The 27,742-nt window shown below is 42.8% G+C and overlaps 2 protein-coding genes across 3 annotated transcripts; one reads left to right on the top strand and one right to left on the bottom strand.

Annotated features, from left to right (window-relative positions):
* The first annotated feature begins 336 nt into the window (after positions 1–336).
* pole (polymerase (DNA directed), epsilon) lies at positions 337–15,368 on the top strand. Of its 2 annotated transcripts, none has more exons than XM_080893961.1 (48): positions 337–583; positions 701–836; positions 924–1,004; positions 1,097–1,141; positions 1,220–1,312; positions 2,170–2,300; positions 2,390–2,534; positions 2,638–2,718; positions 2,822–2,929; positions 3,016–3,126; positions 3,214–3,299; positions 3,620–3,739; positions 4,023–4,155; positions 4,255–4,368; positions 4,484–4,696; positions 4,795–4,902; positions 5,004–5,132; positions 5,215–5,317; positions 5,406–5,552; positions 5,660–5,805; positions 5,916–6,064; positions 6,206–6,298; positions 6,431–6,733; positions 6,813–7,008; positions 7,168–7,382; positions 7,797–7,899; positions 8,000–8,080; positions 8,189–8,311; positions 8,387–8,596; positions 8,732–8,944; positions 9,038–9,181; positions 9,277–9,417; positions 9,503–9,656; positions 9,857–9,963; positions 10,097–10,273; positions 10,376–10,599; positions 10,815–11,035; positions 11,113–11,317; positions 11,414–11,587; positions 11,851–11,976; positions 13,077–13,209; positions 13,415–13,616; positions 13,697–13,828; positions 13,950–14,143; positions 14,238–14,438; positions 14,527–14,652; positions 14,859–14,948; positions 15,032–15,368. In XM_080893961.1, exons 1-48 carry the CDS (start codon positions 519–521, stop codon positions 15,152–15,154), a joined length of 6,855 nt encoding a protein of 2,284 aa, XP_080750087.1. In that variant the 5' UTR covers positions 337–518; the 3' UTR covers positions 15,155–15,368. The 2 variants fall into 2 exon arrangements, with proteins under 2 accessions (XP_080750087.1, XP_080750086.1); XM_080893960.1 differs by having other exon boundaries at positions 2,146–2,300.
* Positions 15,369–15,519: 151 nt separating this feature from the next.
* On the bottom strand, positions 15,520–23,486 carry p2rx2 (purinergic receptor P2X, ligand-gated ion channel, 2). Its single transcript, XM_080893963.1, has 12 exons — positions 21,847–23,486; positions 21,203–21,338; positions 21,050–21,121; positions 20,893–20,968; positions 20,710–20,806; positions 19,480–19,560; positions 19,256–19,409; positions 18,563–18,693; positions 18,349–18,439; positions 17,936–18,001; positions 17,763–17,840; positions 15,520–17,236 (listed from the first exon to the last, which is right to left on the bottom strand). Exons 1-12 carry the CDS (start codon positions 22,011–22,013, stop codon positions 17,138–17,140), a joined length of 1,248 nt encoding a protein of 415 aa, XP_080750089.1. The 5' UTR covers positions 22,014–23,486; the 3' UTR covers positions 15,520–17,137.
* Between the last annotated feature and the right edge of the window lie 4,256 nt (positions 23,487–27,742).

Raw genomic sequence — 27,742 nt, 5'->3', positions numbered from 1 at the left:
TGGATTTTACCAGCAAGCAGTAGTGACTTACATTTGTTGCAAATCACCCAAAAAAACTTTTACTTTTTAAGCAGTTCCATATTGCATAATGTAACTTAAAATTATTAAATCACTTAAAAGTGATTTAGTGTAACTCAATTACACTAAATCACGTAAACACTTTGCTTTCTAACGTATTGTTTTTATTTTGTTGTTGTTTTGTTTTTTAGAGGCAGATCTATGAGCACCAACGTTACAATGAACACGACATTCAACCTAATTAGATACGTCTCAACACCACCGTGAGGGGTTCATCTCTCTCATTAACGATCTTTGTACTTCCGGTTCTCAGCTCCGTCCTCTCGCGGCAACTGCACGAACGCGCCAAAATAGGAAAACAGCAGGCGAGTCTGTGACAGGCGCAGACAAATCCAGCAGACAAAACTTTCTATTAAAGCGGCGTGTCTTCAAATGCGGCTTCACGCACACGTTTAGCTGTTTTATTTTAGTGTTTTGTACCCGGAACATCGCGATAGAAGATGGTTCTGCAGAACAGTGGACGCTACAAAGCGGATCGAGGACCGAGTGGGGATCCGGAAAACCAGTAAGTCCCAGCAGCTCTAACAGACCAAACGCTTCATAACACTTTCTTATTCAGAATATTAATGGATGACCGAGGACTGTCAGAATTTAGTGTCACTGTTGTGTGCGTTTGAACCAGGGATGATGGATCCTCCTTATCGGCCCTCAAGCGGCTGGAGCGCAGTCAGTTCACCGACGAGATGGACGCTCGCTTCGGATTCGACAGGATGAAGGAGCCGGGAGAGAAAACGGGCTGGCTGATCAACATGCACCCCGTGAGTCCTCGCAGTGCGACAGTTTTTCCTTTCTGTCTGCTGCAAAATAAACACTTAACATTTATTTTTGATGCTCTGCATTTGTAGGCAGAGATCCTGGATGAAGACAAGAGGATGATCAGCGCGGTGGACTATTATTTTATACAGGAGGATGGAAGCAGGTTCAAGGTGTGTTTGGGGGGAAAGCAGAGCGCTGTAACGCAGCTTATTAAATGTCCTGCATTTTACATTTTCTCTCATGTGTTCTGTCTGTGCTGTAGGTGTCTCTGCCCTTCAAGCCATACTTTTACATTGCGACGAAAAAGGTAAGTTAGTGACTGTGATTATGCCAAGTGAACATTTTTTTAAAAAAAAGTAATAAATAACAAAATGTGTATGTCCAGAACTGCGAGAGAGAAGTCATCTCATATTTATCTAAGAAGTTCCAAGGAAAGGTGGCAAAGCTCGAAATTCTCCCAAAAGAGGACCTGGACCTGGTGAGAGTTTAAACTGACTTTAAGTTATCTAATAAATAAATAGTGAGTAAATAAATAAGTCAAATAAGTGTAGATAAATAAATATTTTCTATATTTATTTACACAGAATTAGTGAAGAAATAGTTGGTGGTTAATTAATGGATGATTTTTGACAAGAGCACCACCACAACACATTTTCACTCATTTAAAAATCTAATCTGTTTATGTATGCTCACCAGACACTTCATTAGATATGCCTCACTAGTACTGGGTTGGAAGGCTGGATGGATCCATGCTTTCATTTTGCTTATGTCAGATTCTGACTGAACCATCCAAATGTGGCATCAACGAGGTGTACTGCCACGTACTGGATATTTTCCCTTTTTTTTGGACTATTCTGTGTAAACTCTAGAGATGTTTGTGAAGGAACAACTCAGCAGATCAGCAGTTTGTGAAATACTCAGACCAGCCCGTCAGGCATGCCACGTTCAGAGTCTGTTAAATCATCTTTCCTCCACATTCTGATGCTCAGTTTAAACTTGAGCGGGCCGTCTTGACCACGTCTGCTTGTTTTTATGCATTAAGATGCTCCCATGTGATTGGCTGATGTGTTACAGTGAGCAGTTGATTACCTGTACCTAAGAAAGTGGCCAAGTGAGTGCACGCATTTAAGAAAAATCTAAAATATATATCCCCTTTACCACTGTGGCACTCTTGTCCTTAGTATTTAGTGTCCTTAGTATCAGTGTTTTTGAAGGTATCGTGAACAGGTTGCAGTATACTTCCCTATTGGCTGCTAGTGTTGACTTTGTGCAGCCACTCACATGCTGATTCTGCTGATCTGGTGTCTCCAGCCAAACCACCTTGTCGGACTGAAGAGAAACTACATCAAGCTGGCGTTCAACACCGTGGACGACCTCGTGAAGGTCAAGCGTGAGATTGCCCCAGCGGTACGTAAAAACAGAGAGAGGGAGCAGTCCAACGATGCCTACACCTCAATGTTGTCAAGGTATCACCGAACCTTCGTTAGATTCCTTTGATGTTCCGCCTGACGTTTCCAGCTTTATAATAACCCCCGACACCTTTTTGTCCTCTTAGTGCGCTATCAGGTGGCAACGTGACCTCAGTGGATGAAGACGGGATGTCAAAGAGTATTTCAGATCAGTTAGACAACATAGTGGACATGAGAGAGTATGACGTGCCCTACCATGTGCGTGTGTCCATTGACCTGAAGATCCACGTGGTAAGATCAACTCTATCAGGTTCCAGTGTTTTCCAGTGAGGTGTTCCTCGACACCTGTGCACCTGTGCGTGCTCTTCTTATCTTAACTGTCTTTATTTTTCAGGCTCACTGGTACAATGTTCGAAACAGAGGCAGCGCTTACCCGCCAGAGATTGTACGGAGAGACGATCTTGTGGAGCGACCGGTATCAGGATTTTGTTGTTTTAAGCCTTCCATCATTCATTCGGAGTTATACTGAAGTTTTGATTTATGTCGGGGCTTTTCTGTGAAACGTTGTTTCCCTGCAGGACCCTGTCGTTTTGGCGTTTGACATCGAGACCACCAAGCTTCCGCTGAAATTCCCAGACGCAGAGACGGATCAAATTATGATGATCTCCTACATGATAGATGGACAGGTAAGGTTCATTTGCGTTTGATTTTTCAAGTTATTGTTACGTTCCTGTTTGTAGTATCATCTAACAGTCCTTGTGTTTTCACGTAGGGGTTTCTGATCACAAACCGAGAGATCGTCTCTGAGAACATTGAGGATTTTGAGTTTACCCCCAAACCTGAGTATGAAGGGCCATTCACTGTTTTTAATGAGGACAATGAGGTATGTAGCCACTAACAATAAAGCATTGATGAATAATAGGCTGCTGTGTGTTTCTGTCAGTTTAATAACACGCTGTAACGGTTGCAGGCAGCTCTCATTCAGAGGTGGTTTGATCACGTTCAAGAAACAAAGCCAAACATCTTTGTGACCTACAATGGAGACTTCTTTGATTGGTAAGCCTATTTTCTGTTTCTGTAAAAGCCAGTTACTTACTTTAAAGGTGAAGTGGGTAGAATACATTACAGGCAGTGGCTGCAGTGAACACTTTTTATTATTTTTAAGTCCTTGGTTTCACTTCAGCTCGAGCAAAAGTGGCCCAAGCACCAGTTCTTTGTGACAATAGGCAGCTACGACATAATGATGAAGCTGTTAATAGTGAATTATTTAAACTGTTAAAAAGCTGATTATATTAGATATTCAATATTCTTATTCTGTTTGTTATGCTGATTACTTTTCTTGATCCTCCACCTCTCCTCATACTGTTTCTCTCTAGGCCTTTCATTGAGGTTCGGGCTGCCCTCCATGGACTGAGCATGCACAGGGAGATCGGTTTCCAGAAAGATAACCAGGGAGAGTACAAGGCCAGTCAGGCCATCCACATGGATTGTTTAAGGTGTGCAAAAGTTTTACACTCTTAAAATGATAAGCATACACTTTACCTCCACCAAGGAGGTTATGTTTTTGGTAACATTTGCATGCATCTCTTTCTGTCTGTAGCTTTATAACTTGGATACGATGAATCTTGTGTAATGTCTATTGTCAACACATAGAAAGCATTTTATAAAGATTTAAAATCTCATGTTTAACCACATTTTAACACATATAATCAAAGTAAATGTTATATGTAATGTTGGTTTTTCATATATCCAACTTCAAACCTCCTTATCCTGTATCAGGTGGGTAAAGAGAGACAGCTACTTGCCGGTGGGAAGCCACAATCTGAAGGCAGCAGCGAAGGCCAAACTGGGTTATGACCCCGTGGAGCTCGACCCAGAAGAAATGTGCCGCATGGCAACCGAGGAGCCGCAGGTGCAGAACTAAACTCCCGTCTTTATAAAATAAAAACCGGAATCATTTTAACGGGATGTTAACTTTCCACTTACTGTCTTTTCTCTTTCTTCCTGTCAGACTCTAGCAACCTATTCTGTGTCAGATGCCGTGGCCACATATTACCTGTACATGAAATATGTCCACCCCTTCATCTTCGCTCTGTGTACCATCATCCCCATGGAGCCCGATGAGGTTCGTCTATGGCGTGCTTTGCAAAAGATTAAGTAGAGTTCTCTTCTTCTTTTTTTTAAAAGTGCATTTTACTAATTACCAGTCTCTCTTTTCTTGCGTTGTTCACCTGTTTCAGGTGCTGCGTAAAGGTTCGGGAACGCTGTGTGAAGCTTTACTTATGGTGCAGGCCTTCCACGCCAACATCATCTTCCCCAACAAGCAGGAGCAGATCTTCAACAAACTGACAGACGACGGCCACGTCCTAGACTCCGAGACTTACGTGGGCGGTCACGTGGAGGCGCTGGAGTCTGGAGTGTTTCGGAGTGACATCCCGTGTCGTTTCAAAATGGTACAGTCTGCTCAATTCTCAGAGCTCACTCTTCATCAGCACTTGTTTGTTTTTGTTTTGTTTTTTAAACGTCGCTCTCATTTTTGATGTTGCAACAGAACCCGGCTGCATTTGACTTCCTGCTGCAAAGAGTTGAGAGAACGATGCGTCATGCCATCGAAGAAGAGGAGAAAATCCCTCTGGAGCAAGTCACTAACTTTAACGAGGTTTGTGGAGGAGGGGAGTTGCCTCTGTCTGTCTTTTTTAATAAGTTACTCAAGTTTTTTTCTGAGCTTGAAATTCAGAATTAACGCCGATATTTTCTCAGGTTTGTGACGAAATTAAGAAAAAGCTGACGTCCCTCAAGGAGGTTCCAAACAGGATTGAATGTCCCCTCATCTACCATCTGGACGTTGGGGCGATGTACCCCAATATTATTCTCACCAACCGCCTTCAGGTTATTACTTTATTAATCAAAAAATGCTCACAATCACATCTAGAAAAGCATTAAATTTAGTCTTTATCTTCTAATTTTGTAGCCATCTGCTATGGTTGATGAGGCCACGTGCGCTGCCTGTGACTTCAACAAGCCTGGTGCCACGTGTCAGAGGAGGATGACCTGGCAATGGAGAGGCGAAATCAGTAAGTTATCTTTGGATATTTGTACTCTGCTTTTAAGCGATTTGGGGGGGGAAACGAAACCTTTGTCTCTCGCTGTCTCTCTCTGCAGTGCCCGCCAGCCGCAGTGAGTTTCACCGCATCCAGCAGCAACTTGAGTCTGAGAAGTTCCCGCCACTGTTCCCCAACGGTCCACCTCGGGCTTTCCACACGCTCAACAGGGAGGAGCAGGCCAAGCATGAGAAGAAACGTCTTGCAGGTTCCTCTTTTCTTTTTGGCTCCTTATAGTAGACTTTGACTATAAGTAATGAAAATAGTGGGTTATCAGGGCTAAAGTTAGTCCTGACTTTATTTTTTTTAAATCAGACTATTGTAAGAAGGCCTATAAAAAGACACACGTCACCAAGCTGGAGGAGCGAGTTACCACCATCTGTCAGAGGGAGAACTCCTTCTATGTGGATACTGTAAGAGCTTTCAGAGATCGCCGTTATGAATTCAAAGGACTTCACAAGGTATTGTAGCTATTTGATCAAATTATACCTGATCTGTCTCATTTATGTATTTATTTTTTTTATAGTTACGTGCGGTAAAGGTTTTCTTTTCGGTGCTACCTTTGCTTTAGGTGTGGAAGAAGAAACTTTCATCAGCTCAGGACAGTGGAGACGCCGCTGAGGTGAAGCGCTGCAAAAACATGGAGATCCTGTACGAATCCCTTCAGCTCGCTCACAAGTGCATCCTCAACTCTTTCTACGGCTACGTCATGAGGAAGGGGTAGGAGCCGGCCGCGGTTTTCATCAATCATCACAGATCCACTTGCGCTGTTACCTGAGCTTTTCGCTGCAGTCAGTACTGAGTGCTGTTGACTTGATGCTCTGTTTTTTTTTTTGTTTGTTTATTTTATGTTTCCATCAGGGCCCGATGGTACTCTATGGAGATGGCCGGCATTGTGTGTTTCACTGGAGCCAATATTATTACTCAGGCCAGAGAGCTCATTGAGCAAATAGGGTGAGTTGCATAATTCTTGCCAGCATGTTGGCTTTAATTGAGCTCACGCACTTTACAGTATATATTTTATGCTGCGGGTCAGTTTATTCAACTATAAAAATGCTGCAATAAATCTCCTTCTCTGTGACACAGGAGGCCTCTTGAGTTGGACACTGATGGTATCTGGTGTGTCCTCCCCAATACCTTCCCGGAGAACTTTGTGGTGAAGACCAGTAACGAGAAGAAGACCAAGGTGACTATCTCCTACCCGGGTGCCATGTTGAACATCATGGTAAAAGAGGGATTTACCAACGATCAGTACCACGAGCTGGTCGACCCCGCGTCCGTCACTTACAACATCAGGGCAGAGAACAGCATCTTCTTTGAGGTGGACGGACCGTATCTGGCAATGATCCTGCCAGCCTCCAAAGAGGAGGGCAAGAAGCTGAAAAAGAGGTAAGGAGATAATTTTGTGAAATGATTTGTGGCCTTCTTACAGGGTGTAATTAACAAAGGGAGTCGCCTTTCTTTTTAGGTACGCTGTGTTTAATGAGGATGGTTCTTTAGCCGAGCTGAAGGGTTTTGAAGTGAAGAGAAGAGGAGAGCTCCAGCTCATCAAGATTTTTCAGTCGTCTGTGTTCGAGGCTTTCCTCAAAGGAACTACTCTAGAGGAGGTCTACGCTTCAGTGGCCAAAGTGGCCGACTACTGGCTGGATGTACTTTACAGCAAGGTGCATATCTCTGATCAGGTTCTGATAACTAGGGTCTCCTGTAACAAGGTGTTTTTGTCATATTTCTGAATTGTATTGTTCAGCAATCGTTTATTAGAATAATTTTTATAGAAAATGCATAACAAAAAAACTCACTGGATCATTTCATGTGTGATGCAGGCTGCCAACATGCCAGACGCAGAGCTTTTTGACCTGATTTCAGAGAATCGGTCAATGTCTAGAAAGCTCGAAGATTACGGTGAGCAGAAGTCCACGTCCATCAGCACAGCTAAGAGGCTGGCAGAGTTCCTGGGGGATCAAATGGTGAAAGATGCCGGTCTGAGCTGTCGCTATGTCATCTCCCGAAAACCTGAGGGTTCCCCTGTCACAGAAAGGTTCGACAGTTGCCGCTAAAGTAAACTTATCGTACCGTACTGAATATGTTAGATGGTAAAGCAGGGAAACCTTTAGGCTGTAGCTACACTATAATTGGTAAGTTGCTACTGTGTGAGTGTGCGGTGCCTCGGTTGTCAGGTCTGGTTTAAAAAACCAAAACAAAAATGAAAAGATGATAACGTCCACAATGCTAATATTGAGACTTCAAACTTCAAAATCTGTCACATCAGACTATTGCAGCAATACCATATTTAAAAACTAGGCTACTGATTCGATAGGTTTCCTGGTGTTACACAGCACCAAAGACTTTTCTTGAGCTCGCTTTCCCATTTTTGAATATCCTTAGGAAACTAGCGATCTCTAATACGATCAGAAGTTAAAGCCATCGGCTCATTTTTGCTTCTGTGCATCAGGGCCATTCCTCTAGCCATCTTTCAGGCCGAGCCGAGCGTCAAGAAACATTTCCTTCGCAAGTGGTTGAAGATGCCCAGCTTGCATGACATGGACATCCGCTCTGTGAGTTTTAAGGGTAAAATTAAACGCGAATAACAAAGACAAAAATGTTCAAGTACTTTCATGTCATATGGTTTTTTGGTTCTTTCTTTTTTTTTTCCAGATCCTTGATTGGAGCTATTACATAGAGAGGTTGGGTAGTGCAATCCAGAAAATCATCACCATTCCTGCTGCTCTGCAACAGGTAAAATGTTTAAAAAATAAATAAATAAACAGAAAACTTAAAACTAAATAATTAATTTAATTGATTAAGAAAATAATAATGGCACCTTCCACTTTTTATTTCCATAAGGTGAAGAATCCTGTTCCCAGAGTGAGGCATCCTGACTGGCTACACAAGAAACTCCTGGAGAAAAATGACATATACAAGCAGAAGAAAATTAGTGAGCTGTTTACCAGCGAGGGCAAGAGACAGGTAAGGTTAACCTCACAGTAAAGTGTCAACCACTAAGCCTTATTGTTGCACTCTAAATGTCTTCCTCGCTCTCAGATTGCCCATCAGCCTCTTGAAGCAGGTCCTGCTGCTGACATAGAGGATTTTGGGATGCCACCCAAACCCCTGCAGCCAGCTATCCTTATCAGCACTAAGCGGAAGCGGGCGTCACACGGAGACGACAGCCAGGTGGAGTCTCAGGATTTAGAGCTTACGCAGTCCTGGCGAGAGATCCTGGGACCGCCCCCTCCCACGGGAAAAACACGGGTAGGAAAGCAGAGGTTTCAGTATATTAAGCTTGAGACATTTTCATGCAATTCCAAATGCACTTGTAGTGCATTTGAATCCAAGACGTTCCAGCGGTGAATGTTAAAAGGTTCAAACAACTTTTTCTGTGTGCAGGAGGAACGTCAAGTTTGGCTGCGCTACCATAAGAAAAAGTGGGAGCTACAGCTGAAGCAGAGAAAGGAGAGGAAAAAGAGGAGGAGGCTGCTGGATGGGGAGGCTCAACCAGTGGGCGGAGGAGTGATCAGAGGTGGTCCCATCACAGGCCTGGGGAGCTTCCTCCGCAGAACAGCTCGCAGCATCCTCGATATGCCGTGGCAAATTGTCCAGGTAGTGCAGAGCGATCCTGTTATCATCCACAAATAATTTAATAATGTAAAGATATTGATCTTCTCTATTTTTACTTCTTCTTTTTTTTCTCAGATTGCAGAAACTAGTCACCCTGGTCTGTATAAGCTTTGGGCTGTGATTGGAAATGACCTCCACTGCATGAAACTCAACATCCCACGTGTCTTCTACGTCAATCAAAAAGTCCCAAAACAGGAGGAGGGAGCGACGTACAAAAAGGCACGCTACAAAAAAATGCATAAAATAATGCAATGACATCACTGTGACTATAGAAGAAGTTACCCAAAATAACTATCAGAGCTGTGTGATTACAGGTGAATCGCATGCTACCTCGCTCCAACATGGTTTACTACCTCTATGAGTACTCTGTGCCAGAGGACATGTACCAAGAGCACATCAATGAGATCAACGCAGACCTCTCTGCACCTGACATCGAAGGAGTCTATGAAACACAGGTCAGTGTAATTTTTTACACTGCATAGTGTCCGTGTTATAACTGTATAGTACTGGAAACAGAACGCAGCGAGTCGTTTGTTTCAGGTTCCTTTGCTGTTTCGAGCTTTGGTGCAGCTAGGATGCGTGTGCATGGTCAACAAACATGTTGTAAGAGATATGGCCGGAAGGGAGGCTGACACGTTTGATCTGGAACATCTGGAGATGAGGTCGCTGGCCCAGTTTAGCTACCTGGAACCTGGTAAGAGTCATTCAGACACTTTAGATTTAAAAGTTTTGACAGCAGACTTTTGATGGTCATAAATGTCACAATTTAATATTTACTTTTTTTGAATATTTAGGTTGACCTAAATTATGACTTTTCCCTTTAGTGAAAAAGAAAACCGTTTCACTGCAATTACTTGTGAATTTTGATCTGCAACTACTATGTTTGCTTCTCAGGGAGTGTTCGCCACATGTATTTGTATCATCACAGCCAAGGCCACAAGGCTCTGTTTGGCCTCTTCATCCCCTCTCAGCGCAAAGCTAGCATCTTCGTCCTGGACACGGTAAGAATAATGGGCTTTCTTTGAGTGTCCTCTTTGTTTTAGTACCGGAGAAGAAGTCTGTTTTCCTCTCAGTACCATCATGACATTTAATTGCATTGAGAATAAAGCTCAGTTGTTGGCTTGCATTTTTTAGGTTCGAAGCAACCAGATGCCCAACTTGAGTAACCTCTACACAGCTGAACGCACGGCACTCCTGGAGAAAACGACGGAGGAGCTTCTGCCTCCGGAGAAACACAACTTTGAGGTGCGGGCTGAAAATGACATGAAGGCGATCTCACGTGCACTCCAACGAATACTCCTAAACTACAAGGTAAAATAATCTGGTTATATTTAACATTTTTATTACTTTTTAATCTTTAAGTTTCATGCGACTAAATTTGCAAATGCCTGCTTTGTTTGTTGCTGTTGACAGGAGGAGCGCCGTGGGCCCACCCTCATCGCAGTGCAGTCAAACTGGGAGTTGCGTCGATTGACGGCCGGGATGCCGGTGCTCGAGGAGTTCCCGGTCGTTCCGGTTCATGTGGTTGATGAGATCAGCTATAATGTGTTGGACTGGCAACGGCTCGGTGCCCGGCGCATGATCCGCCACTACCTCAACCTGGACAGCTGTCTGTCACAGGCTTTTGACATGGCCAGGTATGATCTGCATGTTTCTGCTGAGTTTCCCTTCACACATAAGGTTGTTCCAGACGGAGAGGAAGATTTTTTTTTTTTTTTTTTTTGTAAGAGGACACTATAAACGTCTTACATGCTAACTTTGTGGTTGTAGCCTCTAATAAAAGATTTATCCAGGCAGCAGAAATTGTTGTAAAACATTTTCAAGCACTTTTGAATTGTTCTTTTACTTTCAGATATTACCACTTACCTGTGGGGAACTTGCCACAGGATGTGTCCATCTTTGGCTCAGACTTGTTTTTGGCAAGACATCTACGGAAGCACAACCACCTGCTATGGCTTTCACCCACATCCAGGCCTGACCTGGGAGGAAAAGAGGCTGATGACAGCCGTCTGGTGATGGAAAATGATGACAGAGGCTCTGTGGAGATCAATGCTCAGGGATGTTATTCAACAGGTACAAAAAAAAAGGAAGAAAAAGGAAATCACTAGAGGGATTTTTGAAGTCTGTCTTAATCATCATCTTTCGTGCAGCATGTGTGGAGTTGGACCTGCAGAGCCTGGCGGTGAACACCATCCTCCAGTCTCAGCATGTCAACGACATGGAGGGCGGAGCCAGCCTGGGCGTCAGTTTTGATGTGATTCAGCAGGCATCTTTGGAGGACATGATGTCAGGAAACCAGGGAGCAAGCGCTCTGGCTAGCTACGATGAGACAGCTCTCTGCTCCAACACCTTCAGGTGTGTAAACTTCTGTGTTTGAGCGCAGGATTTGTGTTTTGTGTTTTGCTCAAACCACAATTTTCATTGATTAATTTTTCTGGGTTCTCTGAGCAGGATCTTAAAGAGCATGGTGGTGGGATGGGTCAGGGAGATCACACAGTACCACAATGTGTATGCAGACAACCAGGTGATGCATTTCTACCGCTGGCTGCGCTCCCCCAGCTCGCTGCTGTATGACCCCGCCCTGCACCGCACCCTGCATAACATGATGAAGAAAGTGTTTCTGCAGTGAGTGCCAAATCCTTTATACTTCAAAAATGAAATCTGAAAGCTTTCTTTTGAAATAATGGTAAACTCTACATCAGTAGGACTTCACCACTAAGAGAAAGCCCTGGTATTTTTAGGTTGTTGCTGTTGGTGTTGTTTGTGTTTTTGTTTTTTACGTTTTAAACGTAAAACTTTATTAGAAAATTTGACGATGTGAACTCTGATTCATAATAATGCTTTCAGTTTCCATTTATCCAGACCTCATTCTCGCATTCTGGCCTTAGGTTGGTTGCAGAGTTCAAACGTCTCGGCTCGACTGTGGTGTACGGAAACTTTAATAGGATCATTCTGTGTACTAAAAAACGCAGGATTGATGATGCCATTGGCTATGTTGAGTATATCACCAACAGGTCAGTGTTTTTTAAATTCTCCAGTCTGATCTGGGATGACCAGAGTTTTAGTTTTCACATGTTTTTATTTTCAAAATCAGAATGAATCCCAGTGAGAAATTATTTTGTTTCAATACACAAATTTTGTTTATAAAACAATATATACAATTGAGGCCCTAAAAGTGCCATGTTAAATTTAAATTAAATATTCTAAAGTTAAAACAGTACTTTAACTGTATAGACAAGATGTAAGTGAAAATAGTCCAAGTGTCAATACACTTAATTTTGAACATTTGATGGCAACAGGTAAGAATTATGTCTTTATTTGCAACCTCACAGAATAAACTCCAGCTGTAACATTAGTGCATCACATCACTGGAAATTGAATGTATTTTCTTGATGATGCAGAAAATGTAATTATGTTACATTTGATCTTAATCTGCTGCTAAGTTTGTTTGATTTTTAGCTGATAGAAAACTGATAATAAAATTGATCGGTTCCATTTTTGTAGGCTGTTAACATCATTTATCAATAAAATTCATTCCCTCTGATTGGATCACAAACTAAAGTGATTTTGCACGTCTCCTTTAGTAAACTACTGGAGAAAATCAGATCCAATCAGATGTAAAAATGCATGCATGTGTTCACAGCTGTTGGCTATTTTGACATATTAACAATAGTATATTAGTAAAATGATGCATGATGCAAAGCAAGAGCCAGAACACTAAAATCAGAAAAACAAAAATAATCTATTAGAAGAGCGAGACGGCAGGGATTGTTGTGGTTTCCATCAGCTGAAGTGATTTCTGTAAATTAAACCCAAAATGGGAGAACTGCCCATTAAAATAATGGATGTGACATTTAAATATTGACTTTATGACAAAATATGAATATAAAATCAATATTGCTACTCAGAGATACATACCTCCTGGGATTTTGGTTCTTGAAATATTGTTGTGGTTTTTTTCCCTGGTTTTCTGAAAGTATGTGACTAAAATAAGCACCAATACCTTTTAAATGTTTGACTTTTATTGTTTACAACTTTTGAAAGTCTAATTTCCTGTTTCCAGTCTTTTACGTGTAACCACAACATCTCACATTTCTAACCGTTTCTCTTCTAGCATCCATTCCAAAGAAATTTTCCACTCTTTGTCCATCTCCTTCTCGCGGTGCTGGGAGTTCCTGCTGTGGATGGACCCTGCCAACTATGGTGGCGTGAAGGGCAAACTGCCCTCCAGCGTCATGTATGGAGAGGTACTGCCAGATGCTGGAGGTTTCTTCCTGTTAAAAGCGAGCTTTTTCTTCCCACTGTCGCCAAGTGCTTGCTCATACAGGGATGTCTGATTGCTGGGGGTTTGGGGTCTTTATCTTACAAACTACAGCACCTTGAGGCGACTCTTTTTGCGATTAGGCCCTGAACTGAATCCATCTCCAATGTTGTTGTTTTGTTTTTTTGTAGGAAGGAGCCCAACAGAAGAAAACCAGACAAGAGGAGGGGGATGAGGATGGCAGTGAGGATGAAGATGAAGAAAATGCTGAGGAGGAGGACGGAGATGGAGAGACGGATGAAGTAGAGGATTTGATTGAGAGTAACTGGAATATCATGCAGTATCTTCCTCAAACCGCCTCCTGTCAGAAGTACTTCCTCATGATCGTCTCAGGTAAAAGAAGGAAAATCTCCCAACATTCTTTTTCTTTGCTTTCTAAGTTACTAACTCTCAAAACACCTTTACCTTGCCAGCGTACATTGCAGCGGTCTATCACAGTATGAAAGAGGAGCTGAGACGTAACGGCCCAGGAGCAACACCAGTAAAGAGACGTGGCAACAGCCAGGCTTCCCAGCAGGCAATTGGGGATCTGAGTGCACTTCCTGGTAAGAAGCTGATCAGGAAGCTGTTGTATGTGCTAAAGACTTCTGTTGTATTTCTCTGGGACTGCAGATTACGCTCAGCCGAGTGTTTAATGTTTACGGCTTTAAAAATTCTCTTCCACAGGAATGATCTCCTTCTCCCAGGAGTACGTGTCCAGCGAGCTGACACAGAACATTTTCACCATCACTCAGAAAATCCAGAAGAAGGTCACTGGTACCAGGAGTGTTACCCACACCTCAGAGATGTTCCCCATCCTGCCTGGGTCACACCTTCCACTCAACAACCCAGCACTGGAGTTTATCAAATATGTCTGCCAGGTAAAAAAAAAGAAAAAAAGAAAAGAAAAGAAATCTGCTCCTTTTTTTTTTCCTCAGTGGTTATTTATATTTCCCCCATCCCTCCCTTGTTTAGGTTCTTTCACTAGACGCCAACATTGTAAATCAGGTGAACAAGCTGAAGAGAGACCTCCTACGTCTTGTGGATGTTGGAGAGTTTTCAGAGGAAGCCCAGTTCCGTGACCCGTGTAACTCCTACATCCTGCCAGAGGTTATCTGTCACCACTGCAATTTCTGTCGGGACCTTGACCTCTGCAAGGACCCGTCAGTGGCACAGGTAAGAGTACAATAACTCCTGATAATCACATTTCGAAACTGTGAAAGTCAGAAATCTAAATGAGATAAACTTGTTATCTTTTCCTCAGGATGGTTCAGTTTTGCCTCAGTGGTTCTGCTCCAACTGTCAGGCGCAGTATGACACCGAGTCTATTGAGATGGCTCTGGTAGAAGCTCTGCAGAAGAAACTGATGAGCTATACGCTGCAGGATCTGGTGGGTAAAATAGTGCTCAGTATATCAAAACACCTGGCAAAATTTAAGCAATGAAATGATAAAAAAAAATGCACTCACTACTTCTGGTTGTTTGTTTGTTTGTTTTTCTTAAAAAAGCAAAGTTTTCCTGGCAGTAAAATCTAACTTGCATGCTTTTTGACAGCCCATTTTCCAGAAGGTGCCTCACAGGTTTTGTTCAATTTCAGGTGTGTAGCAAATGTAAGGGAGTGAAGGAAACCAACATGACCCTCTACTGCAAATGTGCTGGAGACTTTGACCTCACCTTCCCAGCCAAGGTTCGTACTTTGAAGCACACGGCACCATTCTGTTCAGCGTTGAACGCATATTATTGACACTGCTGTTTTTGGTCTGTTTACAGAGCTTCTCTGAGCAGATCACGGTGTTTAGGAACATAGCATCCCACTACAACATGAGCTTCCTGGAGGAGACCATAGGCTGGCTGCTCGTTATGAGCCCTCAGATCAACCAGGGTGTTCACTGAATATGAGCTTCACTGACACTTCCTTCACTCCATCCAAATCAGGAAACAGAGTGCTGAAATTCATTTTTGAGTTTTAGCAAACTTCAGCAGCATCGGTCTCTGCTTTTTGCTGTGTGATTGTGTAACCAAGATGATTCCCCTGTAAATATGTTTAGATTGTATTAGTTATGCATGTGTATGAAGATCTTCACTGATAATAAATGTGTTTTTCATGTGTCTTGGTCTGCTTGTGATTGCTGCAGTTCTGTATTTTTCCTAAATTACATCTACTCTGTCGTTACGCTGTCTCAGTTTTCTCCTCCCTCCCTCGGCTGCTAATGTGTCTGCTGTAAATTGCGCACAGCTTCAATTACATGACCTGCATCCACTCTAATTTCTTCTGCTGTGAAACGTGACTAATGTTGCCTCATTGCATGTTGCGTAATCTTTCATTGTTTCTTTGGTTTGGCGACAGTGAAGAAGACTTTGACAAATCTAACTTCCTTTTTTTGTTGAGCAAATTTGAACCTTGCAGACTGAAAAAGATGAATTTCTGGCTGGTTGGAAATTGTTTGTTTTTTTTTTTTTTTTTGTCGTTATCCCATATGGGAAATATGTATCTGGTAGTGAACGTTATGTATGTCTGCTTTAGAATTGCCTTAATCCACACATCCCCTTCACTTTAAGTTCATTGTTTCACAGATGACTCACGTTACCTCCTGGTGGGCGTCTCCCAGACAAGTAATCACATTTCAGACTTAACTGCTGTACAATCAGCTTCACTTCTTTGAGGTTCTCATAGACATGCTCTGCATGTATGTTGATAAAATGAAATGATGAGAGCAATTTTGTGCTCTTAAATGACTTATTTGCATCAGGATCTCAGCAAATGTTACATTTAGTTAGTATGGTTTGTCAGACAAATTACAAAAAGCTATTTAAGCTGTATGCTGTGAATCTTCACAATTTTTTTTTATATGGTGCAAGTCTACAGTTTCCAAAATGAAGTGACTTTCTGCCAACCTTCATAGCAGATATTGATCATTCAACTTGAGTCTTAAATTTTTGTGGGTTTTTTTGTTGTTTTAAACCACTGACATCTGTATTGCTCCTTGGCAACCAGATGGATTCACACTTCCCCACAATCTTGTTACAGGAACCATTTTATGGGAAATGTCTGCATTATTCGATTACTGTTCATTGCCCTCCTTGTGTTTCTCCTGGTAGTTTCCTCCTGTGTGCTGAGCACATCAGACTGAAAGAAGGAAATGAATCAGAGCCTTCAGATGCTTCAGTTTTATCTTTGTCACAATTTCATGATTTTGTTTTTCCTTTTTAAAAAGTCCCACCAGTCTTTATGTTTGAACCAAGTTAAAGGTTATTTATTGTTGGATTGAATGTCTACAATACATCGACATATGCTGTATGGTTTTTATTTTTTGGTAGCACTTTAGAATAATGCCATACTATCAAACATTATTAAGGTATTAGCAAGTGACCAAATTCATCATTTACATAGCATTACTCCTCCTTAGGATGGCCTTTATAAATACTGATATATTATTATGACTATGATTATTACTAGCAGTGATGTGGTAGCAGTGATAGCTGTGCATGATGGATAAACATCTGTATTTATAAACGGCATACTAAGGAGAAGTAATGACATACAAATGATGAATTAAGCACTTACTAATGTTTCCTAGTGTGGCGTTGTTATAAAGTGCTGCCAGTCTTTTTCTCATGACAGTGTACTGAAATGGTTTCCTGTTTTCAAAATAAACACATTCTCTATATGCTGTTAATATATTCTGAGGTCGTGTCAAGTTAAAGAGAACTGTCTTATGCAAAGATTTCCACAGGGATCTCTTTCTTTTGCCCGTTTTTATCCCCACTAACATCAGCACAGTGTCAAAGTGAGCTGTCACTGACACCTGAGATGCAGTTGCTGTTTGCCACAGTTGGTGGTGGGGAGTCCATGCACTTGGCCAGCGAGGACTTTGGTCACAGCGGTACGCCGTCTGACAGGTCAGAATGGTTTGAGCCGAAGCTGTTGATGTAGCTGAGCTCTGTGGGTATGGGATTTGTGGGCTCCTTGATCACCTGTGAAAGGCAGAAGATGTTATTAGACAAACATCTCACAAAATAGTCCCTAAAAATAAGAAAACAGTCACCAAAACACAGCTATACAGTTGTATGATTTGTGCCTGGAGCAAAGTAATGAAGCCAGTGAGTTTCACAACGTGTGTTAGAGTCTCATGGTTATTGTCCATAAAATGACAAATGTAGCCCTGACTTTGACCACAGTTAAAGTGAAGACCCATTAGCTGACCATTAAGTCTATGCTTGATTAAATCTTGAACAATATTGTAGGAGCAGCGATTCTTGTGAATTGTGAAAAGATATACAACAGACGCCTCCCCATGACCTCAGCTCATCAGTCCTTCAGGCTGATGAGCTAATAATTGACAGCATTCTCCACAAGACCTGGAGACAAACTAGATTTCTTCTCTGGATGGACGATTTCATTCTATTTATAAAAGTCTTCTACTGGATATAGAAGCAGATTCACAAAAACAAATGAAACTGAGTTGCGTTTAATGAATAACGCTCTCTTTTTTTTACTCACTTCATCAAACTTTCTCTCACTGTAGACTTCATTCTTGTCGATAAATGTCAGCATGATCCAGTCGCAGATTATTGTGCACTACAGAGAGGGGAGATGAAGCAGAATAACAGTTACACTAATTGAACGGTGCCGCTTTAATGTCTCAGGATAAAAACAAATTAGTCAATACTCACAATCCCAACAGAAGTCATAGCAGTCACTGTGCTGATGATGGTTGGAATAGGACTAAATTTACCAGCCTGCACAAAAATGACACACAGTTGTTATGGAGTCGTACATCTAGATAGATAGATTTTTTCTTTGTTCCCACACTCAGTAGACTGAAGCACTTGTTTATAGGGGGTCCTCTGATTGTTGCGGTGTTCCCTGTATTATTGTAGAGTCTTTAGCTTACAGCACGTTGAGGTGACTGTTGTTGTGATTTGGCACAAATTGAATTGAAATATTGGGGGAAAAAAATCGTAGAAAATTGAAAATGTTTGTAATACTAAAGAGTTAATTCCTAATAAACAAAAAAAAACATAACATAAAAAAATATATTTTGATAGATACAACAATAAGCAGGTCTAAAGTAGAATCTACTCACATGTCCATGAACTATGATGTCTAGACGGATACCAAAGGCCTTGATTAGTGTCCGAGTTTCTTCCCCATCCTTACTGTAATATTTGGCAAACCTGTAGAATTACACATAAATTATTACAAGAAGAAAAAAAAAACAGGTGAGCACAGCAGAAGAGCGTTTTAAAGACTGTTTTAAAAATAAAGTATAAAAGTCAGCGTTGGACGCCGGTGCTAACCTGTAATAATAACCAGCGTCGGGCAGATCCTTTCGGAGGTCAAGGCGACGGAACGAGTATGTGGGTTTACAGTGTGAGGGATCCAGATCCAAGTTACACTTCCAGTTGATGAAAACACCGATCACTCCTCCCTGAACTCAGACAGCATGACAGTAGTCATTTTTAACCCTCGTGGGTGCCATTCTTAAGACATCATGTAAACAGCAATAGCCCAGGAGAAGAATATAAAGTATTCAAACTTTATCAGTAACACAAATGAAATACGTGCCTGAGTACTTTCTGGGCAAATCCTAAAATTAATCTTGGGAAAATTCAAACACCAAGACACCAATCAGATTAGAATTAACTAATGAGAAATTTGTATAGAGACGGCACAAACCATAATGATATTACCACATAAGAATCTGCAAAACTATAAAATAAGTTTCATATTTACTGAAGTGTTACAATAGCTGATTTGGGACAAATTGCAAGAATGGCCTTTCTGTCTAAGTTTTATATGTCTATTTTATGTCTATATGAATTTTATTTATAGAGACATAAATTTATTCTAATTTCTATTGTAATTCTAAGATTTGTTCTAATTTTAGATTGCTGGCTGGGGGTTGATGTTGATCCACACATTTTTAAATGAGAAACACTCTCCACAAATGAAATATTGTGAACACCATGCAGTGCAGGCATCATACTCACGGTGTTACAGAGCTCACTAAAATTCTCCCTCGCTTGTGCTGCGATGTATCCCAAGCGGAAGATGGGACAGTAGGGGTCACGCTCCTCATCATAGTGACACTTATTCAGGTATCTCTTAATGTCTCGCTTGTTTCGGGCATCCTTAATGTTTCCCCTGCCAAAGACAAGAACATCAGTATCTGCAGCTTAAATGTCCAGAAGTATTAACTTCTATGTGACCCTACCTCAGCACTTTAAATTTGGGGAAGTGGATAGAGTTCCTGATGAACACTGTGAAATTGATGGCCTCCTCTAATGGTGGTTCTCTGTTGAAGACAGCAAATATTTAACATTTCCTTAAAGTGACCTTGAAGTGGTTCTTGCATCTGGTTCAGGTTACACAATTTGTTTGACTGGTTTGGTCATCATTTGGTCAAAGTAGTGACCAAGCAACTGATAATATCTTGTCTCCAAGGAAGCACAGTCGATCTGTTTTCTCACATAGAGAAGGTTCTTGGTTCTTTCATAAAGCCCAAAATATGTGAACTTTATTGTGTTTTACTCATGTGGATGTGTCTTGATGACTAGGTTTTTTTTCCAAGCTGTATTTAATGATGACTTAATATTTAATGCTTTACTAATTTTTCTGCTTTGCCACCTGTCTTTTTGTCAAAATCATGCATCAAGCCAAATCTCTTGTAAATTTTACTTTTCACTCTTGCTGCTATCATAATCACAAATCACCTCTGACACCCTCCACCCTGCCTGCACTCTCCTCTTCGCCTCTCTTGTGCACTGTGGATTTAAATGTTTTTAAACAGGTTTTTAAACTCATCTTACTTCACTACCTCTCCTCCTTGCAGCTTCACTGTAACATCTGTTTCCCTCATTTACACACGCATTCTGTTTGCTTCCACTGACTTTAATATCTTTTTTCTCCAGAGCATACCTCCACCTCTTCAGGCTCTTTTCCACCTGCTGCCTACTCTGAGCACAGATCACAATGCCTTCTGTGAACATTACAGTCCACAGAGACTCGTGCCTGACCCTATCTGTCGGCCTGTCCACCACTGCAAACAAGAAAGGGCTCAGAGCCAATCCCTGATGTAATCCCACCTCCACTTTAAAAACATCTGTCACTCCTACCACACAACTCATCCTACATATTCTTCACCGGCCTCTCAATTCCTGAAGACTACTAAAAGAAATTACAAGAAAGCTTGGCTGAGTGTGTTCAGTAAATATTGACTTTCAAGCTTGTTAGGACTGTACCATTTTGTTTTTGCCTTCATTTCCATGTATGTTTGCACATGTTTTAATAAATCGCTGCACCAATTCGTATTTTATTTCATGTTAGTTTCCCATGTTTTTGGATATTTAGGCTCAGTTTGAGTCTGTTTAGAACTTATATGGATTTTTAGAGCAATGCATATATACCTGACATGATGCTGATGATTCTGTAGCACCCATCTTACCGTACTACAGCGTATTCCTCAATCGGACACCAGCTTTGTATCTCACAGGTTTTAAAGGTGTGGTTGTAGTACTGAACACATCTGCCCGTCCTTCTGCCTGTAGGAAAGTGTTTGAAACAAAGGGTGGCAAATGCAAACCAAAAAAGGCATGAAGAAAAATTAGATGAGAAGTGAAAACATTACCGTGGCCACTGAAGTTGACTTCCCCTTCAACGCAGTCAGAATCGGTGGTGCAGTTGGCATTGGCAACATTAAAATGCTAAAGTGAATAGAGAAACATGTCAGTGATGGGAGGGAAAAGGTGTCTTTGTTACTCAGTAGATTTTAGTTGACCTCTCACCTCAGCACAGGTGCCTTGTCTCTGATTGAACGTGAATTCTCGTCTCAGTATTGTGCTAATCACATCGCCACCCTAAACAAAAAGGGGAAAAAAAGACTTAAAGTGGTTAACTCAAGCATGAGCTATGCAGCACAAGTTTAATGAAGAAATCACCTCTGAGGGTTGGGCATACTCCACAGTGTCCAGGATCTCATCTCCATGAATTGCTGAGCCTTTCATGAGAGTATAAACAGAGCTCTCTGGACGGGTTTCGCTCTCTTGGTATGCTTTCTGACTTATAAAGACATACCTTCAGGATGATAGAAGAGACAGCGGTAATATCACATTTTCTACCATGATGTCAGTTTTTATTGGAGGTGTCATGTTACACTGGATCTGCTCAGCCCTCTTTGCTGAAGCCAAGAAAAGGTGATGATGTACTTTAATTCAGGGCATTTCGTTTATTTCAAATCTGAAACACTTTACATCTGTTCTCCTTGGATAGCATTTAAATCTCTGATAATATAGAGAGGGGATGAGCCACACTCAGTTGGATTGTTGAATTTTATGCTGTTAATTGCAAATGAGATGCATTTCCTCCCCACAAAACTGCACTACATGAGTTCAAATTTAAAGCCGTAGTGTATTTATTTTATCTGCATGAATATTATTCATTAAAAATTTTACTGTAATTAAATTTAAAAGAACCAACAGATCTAACAGAAAAAATGTAGAAAAGACAAAATAAACCTTTGAATTTCATATATTGTCCACACACCTGGTCATTAGACATGCAAAAGTACAAACATGAAGCTTACCATATGAAATAAGTGATCACAAGAAACTGAACACCCCTGTAAATTACGCCAAGAGTTCTGTTCTTAACCACCATCACCTTGGGGGTCTCATAGTCCCAAAAGCCATGAATATACTCCTTCAGGAAGTTATGTAGCCCCATGATGATTTTATGGCACGTTTCCGTCATATCCTCAGATGTTCTTGTGAAGTCTTACGATTGAATCTGTATATTTAGCTTTAAATATCTGTCATTGTGTCTTTTTCTCCGCTCCAGCCTGCATTTCTCTCAAGCATCCCTGGCACCAGTGAGTGAACGAGAGAGTAGGGGGTGGGGTCCTGATGTGGTTGCAGGCAGGCTTCGTTTTTTTTTTATGCCACTCTATTCTGATAAATCAGCTTTATGCCTGGATCAGCTTCTCCCTGTACAAGACTCTTTTAACTTTCATTTTCTTGTTATTAGTTTTTTTATCTTTCTTTTTTTTTAAATAATGGCTTACTTTGCACATAAACAGTTTTTAAATTGTCGATTTTAAATTGAAATGACTGGCTTTGACCCCTGTGTGTTGGTCTGGATGTTTATGGTCAACTGTCAAACCTGCAGAAAGGTATGATGAAAAAAGGGATGCCAAAGAAGTACAATAACCTGTCCATACCTAAGGTCTTAGAAACTGCCAAGCAAAGACTCGCAGCCTTGGGTAGCTGCTTGGAAAGGTATACCAGAAAGACTGAAGCCAGGAGAATAAACCATCCAAGGCACTCTTAGTGGCAGGGAAACAATATGAGAACAACAGCCCCACCAATGCTGGAGACCTAGCAATACTGGAAGACCATGTGGGGGATGGATGCAACCTATAGCAATAATGCTCAGTGGCTAGTAGTAGACATCCGAGAAAGGGTCTTAAGCATGAAGATTTGGACAGCACCAGGCCTTGACATGATACACAGATACTGACTAAAGAAGCTAGAAAGCCTCAAGAAAGCCTCTGACTCAATGACTCACACGCGGATCCTGGAATGCCTAGAACTGTACGAGTACTTTTACTAATCAATCAGAGCATTCGGAGTGCTTTATACAGCATCCTTCATTGACCCATGCACACCCATTAATACAAGCCCTTTTTCTATACTTAAGTGTTTTCTATCTAACATTCACACTTGGATGGATGCATTGGAGGTGTTAATATCTTGCACAAGAATATTTGGTATGCAGTCTGGAGCAGCCAGGGATCAAACAACCAAGAATCCAATTAGTAGGTACTCTAGCTTCTGAACTACAGCCAACCCTGTACATCAGGAAGGTGCCAACAAATGACCATGTGCTTAGCAAACACTTCAGGCATCAGAAACATGAGAAAGAAGAAGAGCAAGAAGGGGAACCATCATGGAAGGACAGGCCCCCGTACAGTATGTACCACCGGCAGATAGAAGAAGTGTCTATTATCAAGAAATCCAACCAATGGCTGGATAAAGCTGTACTGAAAGACAGCACAGAAGCACAAATCATGGCAGCGCAGGAACAAGCTGCAAGTACAAGATCCATAGAAGCCATGGTGTACCACACCAGCCAAGACCCCAAGTGCAAGCTGTGCAAAGATGTCCCTGACACAATCCAACACATAACACCAGGGTGCAAGATGGTAGCAGGTAGCGCATGCATGGAATGCCATAACCAGGAAGCTGGTATATACAGATATATCTGTGTCATTTATGGTCTGAAAGTAGTGGTGAACAAAAAGAGGAAGACGGCCATAGTGATAGATGTAGCTAGGATAGCATCATCAGAAAGAAGAAGCTCAAGAAATACCATGGGCTGAGAGAAGAGCTCGAGAAGATGTGGAGGGTCAAGGCAACAGTGGTCCCAGTGGTAATCAGAACACTCAGGACAGTGACTCCCAAACTGGGCGAGTGGCTTGAGCAGATCCCAGGAATGACATGATCACTGTCCAGAAGAATGAAGTTCTGGGAACACCAAAGATACTGGACAGGACCCTTAAGCTCCCAGGCCTCTGGTAGGGGAGCCAAGCTTGAAGGATAAAGCCTGCCTACAGGGCGAGTGGGGAATTAAAAAATTAATTAATTAATTTAAAAAAAAAAAAAAAAAAAAAAAAAAAAAAAAAAAAATATATATATATATATATATATATATATATATATATATATATATATATATATATATATATATATATATATATATATATATATATCCATCCATCCATCTTCATCCGCTTTATCCGAGGCCGGGTCGCGGGGGCAGCAGCCTAAGCAGAGAGGCCCAGACCTCCCTCTCCCCAGCCACCTTCTCCAGCTTATCCGGGGGAACACCAAGGCATTCCCAGGCCAGCCGAGAGATATAATCTCTCCAGCATGTCCTGGGTCTGCCCCGGGGCCTCCTCCCGGTGGGACATGCCCGGAACACCTCACCCAGGAGGCGCCCAGGAAGCATCCTTGTCAGATGCCCGAACCACCTCAGCTGGCTCCTTTTGATGTGGAGCAGCAGCTCTACTCTGAGCTTCTCCCGGATGGCCGAACTTCTCACCCTATCTCTAAGGGAGAGGCCAGCCACCCTTCGGAGGAAACTCATTTCTGCCGCTTGTATCTGCGATCTCGTTCTTTCGGTAGTGACCGAAAGAACTGATCCCACAGTCCCACAGGCTAACCAAGCCCGATAGGACTCCTTCTTCAGCCTGGTGGCTCCCTTCACCTCTGGTGTCCAGGCACCAACCACCTTGCGGCCGCAGCTCAATGCAGCAGCTTCGGCAATGGAGACGCTGAACATGGTCCATTCGGACTCAATGTCCCCAGTCTCCCTCGGAATGCTGTTGAAGCTCTGCCGGAGGTGTGCGTTGAAGATCTCGCGGACTGGGGCATCTGCTAGACGTTCCCAGCACACCCTCACTACGCGTTTAGGTGCACCGGGTCTGTCCAGCGTCCTCCCCCGCCACCTGATCCAACTCACCACCAGGTGGTGATCAGTTGACAGCTCAGCCCCTCTCTTTACCCGAGTGTCCAGAACATATGGTCGCAGGTCTGGTGATACGATTACAAAATCGATCATCGACCTGCGGCCTAGAGTGTCCTGGTGCCACGTGCACTTATGGACACTCTTATGTTCGAACAGGGTGTTTGTTATGGCCAAACTGTGATTTGCACAGAAGTCCAATAACAAAACACCGCTCAGGTTCAGATCAGGGAGGCCGTTCCTCCCAATCACGCCCCTCCAGGTCTCGCTGTTGTTACCCACATGAGCATTGAAGTCTCCCAGCAGGACAGTCTCCAGGTGGAGCACCTTCCAGCACCCCCCCCCCCCCCCCCCACCACTCGTTCGGAGTACCCAGACTCTAAGAAGGCTGGGTACTCCGAACTGCCACTCGGCGCATAAGCACAGATGACAGTCAGGACCCGTTCCCCGACCCTAAGGCGCAGGGAACAAACCCTCTCATCCACCGGGAAAAACCCCAACGTACCGGCCGAAGGTATGTTAGAGTACCCACCCCAGCCTGCCGCCTCTCACCAGGGGCAACTCCAGACTGAGACAGAGTCCAGCCCCTCTCCAGGAGACTGGCTCCAGAGCCCAAGCCATGCGTAGAGGTGAGCCTGACTATATCTAGCCGGTACCTCTCAACCTCACGCACTAACTCAGGCTCCTTCCCCACCAGAGAGGTGACATTCCATGTCCCTATTGCCAGTCTTGGCAGCCGGGGGATCAGTCTGCCAGGGCCTCCGCTCCTGGCCGCCACCCGGCACACAATGCACCCGACCCCTATGGCGCCTCCTGCGGGTGGTGGGCCTGCGGGAGGATGGGCCCATGTCTCCTCTTCGGGCTGTGCCCGGCTGGGCCCCATGGACTAAGGCCCGGCCTCGGGCACCCTCCCCGGGCCTGGCTCCAGGGCGGGGCCCCGGTAACCCTATGCCGGGCAGGGTAAACTGTTCCCTCGATGTTCTCTTCATAAGGGTCTTCTGAATCGCTCTTTGTCTGGTCCCTCACCCAGGACCAATTTGCCGTATATATATATATACAGTGGGGCAAAAAAGTATTTAGTCAGCCACCGATTGTGCAAGTTCCCCCACTTAAAATGATGACAGAGGTCAGTAATTTGCACCAGAGGTACACTTCAACTGTGAGAGACAGAATGTGAAAACAAAATCCATGAATTCACATGGTAGGATTTGTAAAGAATTTATTTGTAAATTAGGGTGGAAAATAAGTATTTGGTCACCTCAAACAAGGAAAATCTCTGGCTCTCACAGACCTGTAACGTCTTCTGTAAGAAGCTTTTCTGTCCCCCACTCGTATGAATGGCACCTGTTTGAACTCATCATCTGTATAAAAGACACCTGTCCACAGCCTCAAACAGTCAGACTCCAAACTCCGCCATGGCCAAGACCAAAGAGCTTTCGAAGGACACCAGGAAAAGTATTGTAGACCTGCACCAGACTGGGAAGAGTGAATCTACAATAGGCAAGCAGCTTGGTGTGAAAAAAATCAACGGTGGGAGCAATCATCAGAAAATGGAAGACATACAAGACCACTGATAATCTCCCTCGATCTGGGGCTCCACGCAAGATCTCATCCCGTGGGGTCAAAATGATCATGAGAATGGTGAGCAAAGATCCCAGAACCACACGGGGGGACCTGGTGAATGACCTGCAGAGAGCTGGGACCAAAGTAACAGAGGTCACCATCAGTAACACACTACAACGGCAGGGAATCAAATCCCGCAGTGCCAGACGTGTTCCGCTGCTGAAGCCAGTGCATGTCCAGGCCCGTCTGAAGTTTGCCAGAGAGCACATGGATGATCCAGCAGAGGATTGGGAGAATGTCATGTGGTCAGATGAAACCAAAGTAGAACTTTTTGGTATAAACTCAACTCGTCGTGTTTGGAGGAAGAAGAATACTGAGTTGCATCCCAAGAACACCATACCTACTGTGAAGCATGGGGGTGGAAACATCATGCTATGGGGCTGTTTTTCTGCCAAGGGGACAGGACGACTGATCCGTGTTAAGGACAGAATGAATGGGGCCATGTATCGTGAGATTTTGAGCCAAAACCTCCTTCCATCAGTGAGAACTTTGAAGATGAAACGAGGCTGGGTCTTCCAACATGACAATGATCCAAAACACACCGCCCGGGCAACAAAGGAGTGGCTCCGTAAGAAGCATTTGAAAGTCCTGGAGTGGCCTAGCCAGTCTCCAGACCTCAACCCCATAGAAAATCTGTGGCGGGAGTTGAAAGTCCGTGTTGCTCGGCGACAGCCCCAAAACATCACTGCTCTCGAGAAGATCTGCATGGAGGAATGGGCCAAAGTACCAGCTACTGTGTGTGCAAACCTGGTAAAGACCTGTAGTAAACGTTTGACCTCTGTTATTGCCAACAAAGGTTATGTTACAAAGTATTGAGTTGTATTTTTGTTATTGACCAAATACTTATTTTCCACCCTGATTTACGAATAAATTCTTTACAAATCCTACCATGTGGATTCATGGATTTTTTTTTTCACATTCTGTCTCTCACAGTTGAAGTGTACCTCTGGTGCAAATTACTGACCTCTGTCATCATTTTAGGTGGGGGAACTTGCACAATCGGTGGCTGACTAAATACTTTTTTGCCCCACTGTATATAGCTATATATTTTTTTCAATAAAGCTATAAAGGTAGCTCGTTTGAGTTTTGGACGAAATGCATTCTGGGATATTGCGTTTCGTCATTTCGAGCTGATTGGAGACCAAAACAGCCAATCTGATTTTTTTTTGCATCCAAGTCTGTGATTGGTTGGTTTTGTGGCACAAATATAACGGTGTACAGAAAGAGTTGAACGCGAATGGGCAGAAATGTTGAGAGCGCAAGCAGCACATTGCGAGCAAGCGCAAATGCAAAAACTGAGCGAGAGGGGCTGCTATTGTGTGTGTATGGATAAT

Source organism: Rhamphochromis sp. 'chilingali' (genome assembly GCF_963969265.1).
Source record: "Rhamphochromis sp. 'chilingali' genome assembly, chromosome: 10".
Taxonomy (NCBI): Eukaryota; Metazoa; Chordata; class Actinopteri; order Cichliformes; family Cichlidae; genus Rhamphochromis; species Rhamphochromis sp. 'chilingali'.
This window is presented reverse-complemented; position numbering and strand designations above follow the sequence as displayed.